The sequence below is a fragment of the Marmota flaviventris genome, chromosome 3, assembly GCF_047511675.1.
Source record: "Marmota flaviventris isolate mMarFla1 chromosome 3, mMarFla1.hap1, whole genome shotgun sequence".
Classification (NCBI taxonomy): Eukaryota; Metazoa; Chordata; class Mammalia; order Rodentia; family Sciuridae; genus Marmota; species Marmota flaviventris.
The window spans coordinates 178,078,800-178,092,487 of NC_092500.1; the positions used below are offsets into that span (position 1 = coordinate 178,078,800).

The 13,688-nt window shown below is 57.6% G+C and overlaps 1 protein-coding gene across 5 annotated transcripts in view; it reads right to left on the reverse strand.

Annotated features, from left to right (window-relative positions):
- The window catches only part of Arhgef10 (Rho guanine nucleotide exchange factor 10), an 86,616-nt gene that overhangs the window by 27,054 nt on the left and 45,874 nt on the right, over positions 1–13,688 (reverse strand). For 4 of the 5 annotated variants that reach the window (XM_071610642.1, XM_071610641.1, XM_071610637.1 and 1 more), the window contains 4 exons: positions 13,196–13,288; positions 11,737–11,907; positions 10,248–10,393; positions 7,978–8,147 (listed from right to left, as the gene is read on the reverse strand). In XM_071610642.1, coding sequence (XP_071466743.1) covers positions 7,978–8,147; positions 10,248–10,393; positions 11,737–11,907; positions 13,196–13,288 — 580 coding nt within the window. The remainder of the gene's footprint in view (positions 1–7,977; positions 8,148–10,247; positions 10,394–11,736; positions 11,908–13,195; positions 13,289–13,688) is intronic. The other variant, XM_071610640.1, reaches the window with a different exon arrangement.

A 13,688-nucleotide genomic window follows, 5' to 3' on the forward strand; every position in this document is an offset into this window, starting at 1 on the left:
CCTCCTGAGTTCCACAGTCACCGTCCCTGGCACCACCAGCGTCCCCTCCCCAGCGCCCGCCCCTCCTGCCTGCTCCCAGGATGGCTTCCTCAGAGAGCAAGGACACGGTGCTCACCAAGGAAACACTGGCCAGGACCTGCCCTGTGGGAAGGAGCACCGCGAGGTACAAAGTGCACACCTGCTGGTGCCAGGTGTGGCTGTGAGACGCAGGGAGGGGCTGGCAGAACAGCACCGAGGGAGGAGACGGTGCTGTGAGGCCTGTCCTGTCCAGCCTCTCCTCCCAATGCCCTGGAGCAGGACAGGCAGGAGGCAGAACGGCGACTCCCAGCGGGGAACAGTCCCTGGAGACATCCTGTCTGGAAGCCACCCCTGCTCCCACAGGCAGGGCAGGAGAAGCGGTCCCAGAAGCCTGAGAGCAAAGCCAGGGGACATTCCGAGATGACTTTCCCACAGTGGCCGAGGCTCAGTCTTCTAACGTGAACATCCACTTTCTAGGTCATCCAGGCCAGCCAGATGCCTGCTGACAGGAGGACGTGCTTCCAGGGCCCAGGACCACCAGGAGTCCCTGCTGGGGCAGAGGTGCCCTGTGTGAGCAGGGGTGGAGCATAAGGGCCACCCAGGGAACTGCCCAAGTCACAGGAGCGTCATGGAGGTCACTCACACCATGGGACCTCCCTGAGGCTGTCATGGTTTGGATGTGAGGTGCCCCAAAAGCTCACAGGTGAGGCAATGCAAGACGGTTCACAGGAGAAAGCCCCGGGCTGTGAGAGCCCCACCCAGTCAGGGATTTGGTCCCTGGTGGGACTAGCTGGTGACGGAGGAGGTGTGGTGTGGCTGTGGGTGGAGAGTTCGTGCCCGTGAGTGGAGTCTGCTTCCTGACCATCATGGGAGCTGCCCTCCACCACACTCTTCCTCCACAGCCTTCAGCCTCTTTTGAGCCCCGTGGAATGGAGTCTGCTGTCTACGGATTGACACCTCTGAAACCGTGAATCCCTCAATAAACTTTTCCTCCCCTAAAACTGTTACGGCCGATCTTTTAGGCACACAGCGAAACAGCTGACTAAAACAGGGGAATGGTCGACAGTGAGGGATCCTCCCTCCAGCCACACACCCCGCTACGGAGGACGACCGCCCGCTGACACCGGCTTCCTGACCACACCCGCGTGAGGTCCAGTTGTTCACGGGACATGGAAAGCCCCCACTGAGGCTGGCCCCTCCTCACCGACGTCAGAGGTCAGGTCCCCTCCCTAAGACTCCCTCAAAGCACACGGCTCCTGGGAAGAGGAGCCGGGCTCAGGCCCCGTCTCTCCTCACAGGTGCAGCCCGCAGGGTGACTGGGCTGGGCGACTGCACGCCCCCGACACAGGGCCCGCAAGGCCTGCAGCGGCCTGCCCAGCTTTCCATCAAGTCCAGCCTCAGCCACCCGTCCCTGGTGAGGACAGTCACAGGTCTTTAGTGGCAGCAGAGCAAGGTACATTGCTGTGCGGGGCAGGGGCCGGGGTCAGACGCTGGAGTCTCTGCAGTCAGGCAAGGGGGGAAACCAAGGCCCCCCAGCCCTGGGCGGTCTAGGGAGAACGGCCAGGGCCGAGTTTCGTGATGAAGCCCCCCCAGCTGCGCCCTGCCTCCGCCCTGCTGGCGCATGTCCTGTCCAGGGCGTGTGCTCCTCTGGTGGGCTCTCGGGTTTATCCCCTCCACGCGCTGCGCCCCGACAGGTTTCCGTATCTCCTGGAAGTTTTCAGGGTCTCTCCGGTGGCACCTCCCAAGGCAGCACAAGTCCACCTCTTCCAGCCTGGGGTTAGTGACCCCAATCTCCCGGTCCCCCACAGATCCCATCACACTGCAGAAGTGTCCTGCACTTTAGAAGACTGGGAGTGAGGGTGGGCACTAGAGCTGACCCCTCTGCAAAGGGGGGCAGATGCTTCCTGGAACGCCATGCCTCTTCAGGCCCACGGCCAGGGAGCAAGACCCCTGGATGTGCTGCCCGCCGGGTCCTGCAGCTCTCAGGTCCGCACTACGGCCACAGCGGGAACAGTGCCCGGCCCAGGTGCACGTGCCCCCGTGCCGTCCTCACGTATGGCCACCTTTCCTCGGGCCCGTGCCTCTCTTTTCCTTCATACCCTTTACTGGAGCTTTATAACTGTACATGACGGTGTCATTTGTTGTCACATGTTGTGACAGTGTGATTTGGGCAATGCCATTCCCCAGTATTTCCCCCTCCCTCCCCATCTGCCATCCCCTACTGTTCTCCTTTGGTTTTCATGAGACCCCCACGCCCCCTGTTCCCTTTTTCCTCTCTAGCTTCTACATGTGACAGAAAACATAGGACCCTTGACCTGAGGTTGGGTGTTTCACTTAACGTAATGGTCTCAAGTTCCATCCATTTTCCTGCAAATGGTATAACTTCATTCTTCTTTATGGATACATAAAACTCCGTTGTGTATATATACACCACGTTTTCTTTAACCATCCATCCATCGACAGACACCTATGTTGACAGTCCCACAGTGTGGCCATTGTCAACTGGGCTGCCATAAACATGGACATGCCTGTATCACTGTAGTCAGATGGCTTTAATTCTTCAGGATAAATACCGAGAAGAGGTAGAGCTGGGTCACATGGTGGTTCCACGCCTAGTCTTTTAAGAAACCTCCATACGGATTTCCATACAATCTCAGCTGCTGAGAGCCATAGCCAAGTAGGAATGATGCATGGCATTTTGGTTTGAAAGGTGACCCTGCTCAGGGATTAGGGCGGCTCCAGGATTAGGGCGTATCCTGCGTCCCTCCTTTGGAGTTCCCGTGGAGTTCTCCCGGGGTTTTGAGGTGGAGGGAGTGGATTTTCCCCAGAACGTGCGTGTAGAGTGCCGGTGAGAGTTCGGGAATAAAGAGTTGCTGTTTGAATCTACAAGTTTTTGTGCCCAGCCAGACTGCGGCACTCAGCAATAGTGCAAAAGTGTTCCTTTTCATCCACGTCCTCTCCAGCCTTACTACTGTCTGTATCTAGATAACTCCGTTCTGACTGTGAGGGAGGAAATCTCTGGGTGGCTCTGATTTGCATTTCCCTAATTCCTAATGATGCTGAACATTTTTTCATGTATTTGTTGGCCTTTTGTATTTCTTCTTTTAAGAAGTGTCTGTTTAGTTCATTTGCCTGTTTACTAATTGAGTTATTTGGGTTTTCTGATGTTAGATTTTTGAGTTCTTTATATATTCTGGCTATTAATCTTCTGTTGGAAAAGTAGGTAGCAGAAATTCTCCCCCATTCTGTGGTTCTCTCTTCACATTCCTAATTGTTTCCTTGCTCTTCAGAAGCATTTTAATTTGATGGTTAGTTTAATTATTAACTCTTGGTATCATTACCTGAGCTTAGGGTCCTATTTGGAAAGTCAGTGCATTGTCCTCTAGGAGTCACACAGTTTCTGGTCTAATTCTGAGGTCTTTGGTCCGCTGTGACTGTGGTACAGGGTGAGAGGGACCTACTCCCTCTCCTACACATGGACGACAGTTGTCCCAGCACCGTTTGTTAGAGAGGCGTCTTTTCTCCAGGGTGTGTGTTTGGCTGCTTTGTCAAGGACCAGATGTGTGGGTCTGTCTGTCTTCTATTTTGTGCTGTTGGTCCAGGGGTCTGTTTTTACACCTTACCATGCAGTTTTGTGACTATGATTTTGTACTATAATCTAAGGTCAGAAACTGTGAGCCCTCCAGCATTCTTTTTTGGCTTAGAATTGCTTTGGCTATTCTGGGTCTTTTATTCCTCTAAATGAACTTGAGAGCTGTTTTTCCTAGTTCTGTGGAGAACTAGAAAATGTCACTGGTATGTGCATGGGTTTGCACTGAGTCTGCCTATGACTTGGTGGGAGGCCATTTTAACAATATTGACCCTGCCTGTCCAGGAACACGAATCCACTCTAGCCGTCTTGTGGTGGAGCTTTGGGATCTCTTAAGTGTATGACCTTATCTTCTCAAACAGTGATACGTCGCCTTCCTCCTCTCCCACTTTTTATCCCTTTTCCTCTCTTGCCTCCTCTCTGGTGGAATTTCTAGCACTGCACTAAACAGCCGTGGTGAGAGTGGACACCCTCGTCTTGTTCCAGGCTACAAAGGAAGTGCTCTCCGTTTTCCCATTCACTACGAGGCTGGCTTTGGGTCTTCACACATCACCTTCATGATGTTGAGGCAGGTTCCTCTGTCCTAGTCTCTTCAGTGTTGTTTGTTTTTTTTAATCGTGAATGTGTGCTGAATTTTGACAAAGGCCACATATATTGAAATGACTAAGTAATCTTCGCCCTTAATTCTATTATGCTGCACTCTCATTTTTAAGGCTTATATAACTAACCACAGAATGATAGGAAAGTTACAAAACAAAATGATCAATATTTGCACAGGCAAATGAGTGTTCCCTTTAAAATATGCTTAAAGTGCACTATTCTTCTTCTTCTTCTTCCACCATTTCAGGGCCATCTGGCTCGGAAGGTTTAAAGACTGGTGGACGGTCTCCACAGCCGTGCTCCAGGAACCTGGCTTGGTGGAGAGGCCCCAGAGGAGCAAGGTTAGCATTCCTCTTCCCGCACAGGACTCCCACTTAGCACCTGGTAAGCTGGGAGTGTTCTGTCACCTATTTATTGAAAATGAACCGGGCAGTGAAGATCCGCCTGAAGAGAACCCACCAGAGTCACGTTGCTCCTGGCAACAGGGAAAGCATCTCCTCAGAGCTCCGCCTCCCACATGGGAAGTGATGGGCACCTCCGTGGAACTGCACCCTGGTTGGCTCAGAGTCTTTCTCTCCCCCATCACAGCCGCAATCCAGGAAGCCAGTGAGACCTCGTGAATCACCCAGAAAAAAATGCACCACAGTTTACAAAATAACTTCTGGAATTCAGGAAACTTGAACCAATCCATGGGTTTCTGGAGGATCAGGGTGAGCAGCTTCAAGCCCGGGGCTAGGAGCAGAGTCCAAGGACTCGGGAGACCAGCCCTGCATGACAGAGGCCCACCCGAGGCAGTCTTCCTGGGGCTGGAGGGCTGGAGCAGCTCCCGGCTGGTTCTGGACTCCCACGGTCCTGCCCCCAGCACGGTTGCTAGGCAGGGAGACCTACGCTCTGTCTGCAACACCAAACAACCAAGGCCTTCCCAAGCAGAATGTCCCAGAACAGAGGCATTCAAACAGGAGGACTGTCACGTGAACGTGCAGTGAGAACAAGAACTCCTCACTGGCCTCTCTAGATGATTCAGAACGAGACAGTAAGGGACCAGAAGGGAGAACAGAGCGTGGACTGGAACTGCCACCCCCGAAGGAGCAAGACCCAGGAAAGGGCTGAAGTCCTTGTGCAGACAGAGGGGGCCGAGTCCAGGGCTGCAGCTGGGCACGATGCGTCCATGTTACAGCTCTGACACCCAGGACCCCTCGCCTCCTGACCAGCCGCACTCCCCCCCCATTCTGTGTGAATCTGGAGAGACCAGGATCCCAGCACCCGCTCTGCCGGCAAACGTGCTGGCCCCCGACCGCATCCCCAGACGTAGGGCGGCAGGACACTCTGAGGTCTGAAGAAGCCCACAGGGTCGTGAGCTGAGTCCCACCTCACAGGCCACACAGAAGCAACAAATCTCAACTGATTTGTTAAGACTTTTAAAATTTGGCCAAAAGGGACATGAAGAGTTCCTAACATCATTCCCACAGGGAAACTGGTTGCTAAGCAGTGGGACCTACGCAAGACCAAGACCACAGAGGCACGCACGCACCGTCAGGGTGCTGCCAGCAGGTGGGCAGGAAAGGCGGCCTGCGCCCCGCTGGAGGGAAGGTGGAGCCAGGGTCCCCCGCCAGACACACACCTGAGGAGAAGGAACGGCATCTTGAGGAGACGCCCAACTCCCGTGTCCACGGCACAGCATCACGACAGCCAGGACGTGGACGACCCAGGAGTCCACTGACAGGATAACAGGCAAAGGAAAAGTGCCATTTATGCGGCATGCTGCCAAGTCCCAAAGAAGAAGGGACATGCTGCCCATGAGGACATGGAGGGACTCGGAGGGACCCGTGTAAGTGAAGCACCACACGCAGCAAGAGGAACCCGGCCCTCTCCCACGTGAACGTCGGGAATCATCCAGCTCAGCCTCACCAGGAGGGCTTCCAGGGCTGAGGGACCTGGGAGGGACTTCTTCATGACGACATGGAGGGCTCCCGATGGCTCACGCCACATCCAGGGGGCACATTGAGGGCTCTACCATGTCCCGGGGGGACAGCGAGGGCTCCGCCACATCTCAGGGGGACAGCGAGGGCTCCGCCACGTCCCGGGGGGACAGGAGGGCTCCACCACATCCCAGGGGGACAGGAGGGCTCCACCACATCTCAGGGGGACAGCGAGGGCTCCACCACGTCCTGGGGGACAGGAGGGCTCCACCACATCCCAGGGGGACAGCGAGGGCTACCCCACACTCTACTCACACTGTGCGTGGTGGAAGGAAGGAAGACTCACAGCGACTCTGGGAATCAAATGCAAGACGGACACTTCCCAGGCCCTTCCTCCCCAGGGTTTAGAAAGACTGACTGACCAGCTGCTTTGTGCCCTTAACCCTGGTGACCTCCCCTGTTCCGAGGTCAGCTCAAGTCATAACACAAAGGTGAGGAAGGAAACGGAAGGTGGGGCCGGACTGCGCTGTCTCGGATCACAGGCAGCTTGAGCTATTCAAACACAATGAGGCAAGCTCAGTTACAAACACGGGTTTTTGTCGTTTATTTTTTGGTAACCAGGACTAAACCCAAGGGCACTTAACCACCGAGCCATATCCCCTGCCCTTTTCATTTTTATTTTGAGATAGGGTCTCACAAAGTTGCTTAGGGCCTCGCTTAGTTGCTGAAGCTGGCCTTGAACCTGTGATCCTCCTGCCTCAGCCTCCCAAGTCACTGGGATAACAGGCATGTGCCACTGTGCCAGGCACAAACGCATTCTAAAATGTTCACAAAACAGACATGAATAACTTCGATATTTCTAAATAATTTTAAATGATTTTAAAGACTGTTTTATGATATTTAATTTGCCCTTGAATAAATGTTAATGAGTCATGCCAATCTGAAAAAGGATCTCCCCCCCACTCTCTTCCTCCCTGGTCTTCCTTCCTCTGCTCACCACCCCTCTGTGTGCATGTCACCTGAGAGCCAGCACCTCAGGGGACTTGCAACTCTAGTAACACTCCCAGAGCAGCCTACTAGGCAGATGACCGGCAGACGACACGAGGGGACAGCCAACCAGGCCTGGAGCCATCACTCCCACTCCCATCAACGTGCGGCCTCTCAGTGGCTCTCGGGCTCTGGAACCTGTGCACAGGGACTGACCCTGAGAGGTTAAGGCTCAGCTGACATCTAAGGGGTCTTCGCAAAGTTCTCATGCTCGGTGTTCTAATGGTTCCTCAGTCCGGGGGCAGAGGCCAACAAGTGAATAAACCTAGCCTTGCTTTAACTTTTAAAAGGAGGAGGAGGAAAGAATGACTTTGGAACTCGGGTCAAAATCCACAGCATGAACGACGTTTAGTAAGAACAACCCGACTAGGCATGATGCCGGACGTTTCCACAGCCTCTAGTCATGGCGCCATAGTTCACCTGGACAAGTTCACAGACAAGCACTAACGTCACAGGGAAACCCAGGCAGAAGAATTAAGATGCTGGCCACAGCCGGAGTGTGCACAGCGGCCACAGGAGCAGGTCTGACCTGAGACTTCCTGCTGCCTGCAATTCGTGCCCATCAGGAGATGAAGCCCCCGTGCTCACGTGCTTCATGGAAGGGCGGCCTGAGTCCCAGCTGGGGTGGCCAAGTGCACCTCCAGGTGGCCATGGCCTGCACTGCAGGAGGCTGGACTACAGGTGAGACAAGCTCAGGGGCACGGCAGAAGCCTTCTGGACAGCTGTCCCACCAGACCCACCACTGAACCCTCCGGTGAGGCACGGCGGACCCCAACCTGCAAGAACAGCAATGGTGTCACTCACGTGGCTTCGCATTAGGGACCACGGCCAGGCTCTCGGGCGCGTGTGTGGTGGGGCACCTGCCTTGGTGCCCTGTGCTGGGGCCATACTCGATCACATCTGTGTGCCCTAGAGGCACACTCCACTTCAGCAGGTACCTCTGGCTGGCTGTGGGGCGGCTCTCATGGGAGGTGCTGGAAGACAAGAAGGCTTGTCTCAGGAGTGCTGTGCCCGGGGTTATCCTCAGACCTTTCACACCCGGGCCCAGAAAAGCAGAAAACCCCAGCACCCGCTTCCCAGGAAGCCTAAGGGGCAGAGCAGGAGGCCTGGAGATGAGGCGCTCAAGACCTCTAGAGAGAGATCCCTGGGAGAACAGTCAACCAGACCCGGCTCCTAGAGGTTCACAGTAACCACGTCCCTGCACTCCCCGACTCCAGCGGTTAGGCGCACAGGGAAACTTAGGGAGCAGGAGCAAGGGTGATGGTGGGGACCTAGGGAGCAGGAGTAAGGGTGATGGTGGGGAGCAGGAGTAAGGGTGACGGTGGGGACCCGGGGAGCAGGAGTAAGGGTGACGGTGGGGACCCGGGGAGCAGGAGTAAGGGTGACGGTGAGGACCCGGGGAGCAGGAGCAAGGGTGACGGTGGGGACCCGGGGAGCAGGAGCCAGGGTGACGGTGGGAGCAGGAGTAAGGGTGACGGTGAGGACCCGGGGAGCAGGAGCCAGGGTGACGGTGGGGACCCGGGGAGCAGGAGCCAGGGTGACGGTGGGGACCCGGGGAGCAGGAGCCAGGGTGACGGTGGGGACCCGGGGAGCAGGAGCCAGGGTGACGGTGGGGACCCGGGGAGCAGGAGCCAGGGTGACGGTGGGGACCCGGGGAGCAGGAGCCAGGGTGACGGTGGGGACCCGGGGAGCAGGAGCCAGGGTGACGGTGGGGACCCGGGGAGCAGGAGCCAGGGTGACGGTGGGGACCCGGGGAGCAGGAGCCAGGGTGACGGTGGGGACCCGGGGAGCAGGAGCCAGGGTGACGGTGGGGACCCTGGGGAGCAGGAGCCAGGGTGACGGTGGGGACCCGGGGAGCAGGAGCCAGGGTGACGGTGGGGACCCGGGGAGCAGGAGCCAGGGTGACGGTGGGGACCCGGGGAGCAGCATCAAGGACGGCAGTTCCTGGACACATAGGCACCAGCCACTTTTCCAGCCAGCTCACAGGCCTCCTGACCTTGCTCCCACAGACCCTGCCAGGCGTCCGTCCATGCCCTCATCCCCCTATGCTGACAAGGAGTCTGCGGCTTCTTAGAGAGGGTGCTTTTCAAAGTCCTTAGAAGGTCACTGGGTTGGTGTACTGAGGGCCTCCCTGACCTGTGAGGTCCTTGTGTCCACCAGGGGTCCCTGCTCTTCTGGTCATGCAGCAGAGAGGGGCGTCTGTGGGAGTGCTGGGGAGTGTCTCGCGAGGCTCTGGGAGGAGGGGTCCTGCACGTTGTGCTACCCGACTTCCATGGTGCCAGTGCCCCAGTGGGGCCTGTCGGGCTAGAGGTACAGCACTGGCCTCCCAAATGCTGCAAGTCTAACGCCAGCTCTGGCAAGCCGAAGAAGCTGGCTCCACTCTGCCACGTCTTGTTCTGGAAAGCCCCAGGGAGGTCTAGTTACTCTCAAACCAGGGCCTCCTGCTCTGCCTGTGTGCATCTTCTTGGATTTCCTCAACTTCTACGACAGGCCACACTGCTGAAGTGGAAGAGCCTGCCAGGCCCAGTGGTGCACACCTGTAACCCCAGCGACCCAGGAGGCTGAGGCAGGAGGATCGCGAGGTCAAAGTGAGCCTCAGCAACTTAGCGAGGCCCTAAGCAATTTAGTGAAATATAAAAAGGGCTGAGGACGTGGCTCCGTAGTTAAGCGCCCCTGAGTTCAATCCCTGGTCCAAAATAAAGAAATAAATAAAAATAAAGCGGAGAACTACCAAAGCACCCCTCCATTTCTTACACTCAGCCTGATGTGCCCAAATTGAAGGAGTCGGCCAAAATGTATTCACAGAGAAGCAGCAGAGAAAAGAAGCATCTGAGCAACAACAGAGAACTCCGAGTACAGTGGCGGCTCCGAGGGCCTGGGTCCAGGGCCTGCTCCCCAGCACTGTCTGAAGAGCGGTTCCCAGGGTGTCACCCTCGGCCAGCAGGGCCCCTGGACTTGCTCCTGGCCCCCTCCCTCACAGCTTAGCCTGGGCGGGCAGTGACCCCAGGGAGCAAAGCACCTGGTGTCAGGCAGGCGCGGCCCAGCGTGGTGGCCAGCAGCAGGCCTGTTCTTACCGGGGGCTGGCCGTGGCACACATCAGCACGTCGTTGAGCATGAACAGCCGGCGCTCCTTGGTCTTGACGACTTCACCCCTGTCGTTGTAAACCGTCTCGATCACATCGTCGGACCGGATGAGGTACCGACTTCCACTGCTGAGGAGCTGTATGTTGAAATGACACCGGTTACCACTGAGTCCACCCAGAAAATGAAAGAGGATGAGGAAAGGTCTTCCAAGGAGGGGGCTGCAGCATCAGTTCCACAGACTGCTGAGGAGCCCACGTGCTCCTGCTCACCCAGGTGTGGGGTGCGGGGCTCGAGGTGCGCCTCTCACAGACATCAGCTTCGCAGCTGCCCTCTATGGTGGGCCAAGGACGCAACCTCCCTTTACCTGTCACCGGACACGACCCCCTGAACCTGCTGCGCCCCTCACCCTCCACTCCGGAGCCTACACCCCTTGCTTGCAGCACCAACAACCTGCAGGAGCTCTTCAGCCGACTACTCTCCTGAGCGCCAGGGAGCACGCTGGTGAGCCTCTGAGCTCTCACAGGAGGCCATGTTCTAGTCCCCTGGGCCAGCCGATGAGTGACAGGCCCCAGGGAAGTCCACTTCCAATAGTTAGTCGACAGGGGCTCGGGTCCTCGGCCCAGGGGGTCTACCGCCCTCTTGAGCCTGAACCTAGGCCACTGCCTGGCTATACACAGGCGGCGCAGATGCCCGCCCCCCAGCTGGCCTCTCCTGAGAGCCCAGGAAGAGCCAGGCAGGTCTCACTGACGGGCCACTCCACGGTGCAGCGCCCATGTGCCTGGCTCACTCTGCCCACATGTGTTCACATGTGTGAGAGCTGCAGGGAAGTGTGACGTCAGCTGACCACGTCAAGAACACGGCTGGCGCCTTCTCTCCTTCCTTATGAATATCCCAACGTGAGGCGCTCGGAGAACTGAGGAAACTGCCGCTCAGACTGCATCCCTGCGAAGTTCTCAGGGTCGGACCACTGACTGTCCTCACCAAGCAGGAAGCCCCTCCCACTGAGGCAAAGTGGGCATCCTAGCAACCCTGACCACGACGTGTGATCACACAGCTCCCACCACACACCTCCCGGGGCCGGGGGCCAGGGCGGCTTAACAAAATAGGGGGAGGCACACTGCTGCAGGAAACCTGCTTGGCAGACATGAACCTGCATCTGCACAGGTCCTCACCACAGCCAGCTCGGACCTGCAGCGGGCACGAAGGCATCGCTGCCCAGAACAGAACTCAGTGAAGCCAGAGAGCTGCTCCGGCCTTCCCGGGCGCGGGCCCAGCGGGGGAGCTCCCGAGTCTAGGAACCCTTTCCCAAGAAGACTCGGAGACGGACAGACCACCAAGGTCTGCGTGAGGCCTCACCTCCGTCCCACCCAGAGACCTGAGCCCAGGGACGGACCCCCGCCCCGTGGTGGGAGGGCTGAGGTGAGGGCCCGTGGTGTGGAGCAGGAGCAGGCGCAGCGCAGGAGGAGCGAACGTCTCTACCTTGTCCAGGTACCTTTCGTTCACGGCTTTGGCTATCTGTCTGATCTCACAGCGCTGGTCCGCGTCCCTCTTTCTTTCGTTCAACTTCTCTGCTAAGGTTTCGAGCTCTGTCAGCGCCATCTGCAGGGGCAGCCTGTCAGGGTGTCCTTTGGGCGTGTTCTTCAGCATGTCCTGGGAGCAAGAGGTAAAAGGCAGGCGGTCAGCACACACATGCTTCCAGCTGCTGTGCTCGAAGGCACCACTCAGCGGGATGCGGGGCGACAGTGTGGCCTCGGCTGGGAGAGGGCTGCAAGCAGAGGGAGCCTCTGGGCAGCTCCTTTCACAACAGCAAATGGTGTGACCAGTGCAAAACACAGCGCTCTGCCGTCATCCCAGGGGCGTGGGAGACTGAGGCAGGAGGATCGCAAGTTTGAGGCCAGCATCAGCAACTCAGCAAGGCCCTAAGCAACTCAGCAAGGCCCTGTCTCTAAGTAAAATATAAAAAGGTTGTCTGAGAAACGGTCTCTAGAATGTGACCAAGCGGTTGGTGCCTTTCTCATCTAGAGCCTGGCACACACACCCATGCACAGATGCGTCCTCGACAACCCTTTCCCCTGGGTTTCCCAGCAGTGGTGAGTGTGCAGCGGTGCCGTGCGGTGCCCAGCAGGGCCAAGTGCCCAGCGCCTCCCAAACCTGCTCCGGGCAGCAGAGCTCTCCGGGCACGCACAGGCAGACCTGGCAGGCCTGCTGTGCCTCTCCCCCAACAGCACCACCTGCTCCCACCCGTGCCCCACCCTGGTCACTCCCACAATATCTCAAGTTCGCACTGCGGTCCCATCTGTCTGGGGTCAGTGATTTCAATGTCACTATTGTCATTGTTCTGGGGCGCCACGTACTGTGTCCACAGAAAATGGTGATCTAACAGCATCCATTCTGAGGGCTCCCAGCTCTCCCCGCTGTGTGGCCTCCCCACCTCCTGGCACAGACTCAATGAGACCCACAATGACCCTGCGGGGGCCAAGTGTTCGAGGGAAAGGAAGCACCCGCATCTCCCCTGTGACCAAAGGCACGACTGAGCCTAGAGAGGAAGGCAGGCGGAGCAGACGGCTGGTCTAAACCTCCTGCAGCACAGCCACACTGAGGACGTGACGGGGGTTCCCGCAGGGCGCAGAGGCGCGGCTCCCGTGAACACAGGGCGGTGAGGGGGCTGTCACCCTTGGGGCTACAGGTGACTGTGTCCTGCCATTCCCCATGAAAAGTGCCTGAGAGCACCATCAGGAGACACTTAGCCACCCTCCAGGTGAGGCCCATCCGCTGGCAGGTGCCAAGGCCCGGCGACTGCCTGCAGAGCACAGCAAGTCTCTTGCAGGGATCCCACCTGCCCTGCCCAACCTGCCACCAAATGGCACACAGAGGCTGCTTCAGTGCACGATGTGAGAGTGGGCTGGCCGGAGCCACAGGACGGAGGCCGTCTCCTTACCTGGAGCAGGAGGATGAACTGCGGGAACCTCTGGATGGGCTTCATCATCAGGCTGTAGAGTGTGACCCTGTCTGGACTGCTCTCCTGGCTCTGCTGTGGGGAGAGCACGGCTCACTCACTGAGGCCAGTCACCTGCTGGGCTGTGTGCCCATCACACAGACGGGGTGCCCTGACAGGTATCCAGACCTGCAGGTGGCCCTTACTCCAGGAGGAAAAACATCCATCAATCTGTGGGAAACACTCCATGCCCTCTTCTGGGGAGAGCCTGGGGCCACTGCTTTCCCAGAAGGGCCGTGTTTACCATCTTAGATGCCCTGGGTGCAGTCCTGGCCAGTCTGGCCCCAGGAGAGGACGGCCGCCTCTTCTGCTGCTTGGAGCAGAAGAAGGTCCTGGTGCCCAAGGGTCACCTTGGCCCACTTCTCTGTGCCTCGCAGGAGACATCAACTGGGTTGGACCACTGACCAGCTGAGGCTGTGGGCAGTCCTGACTTGGG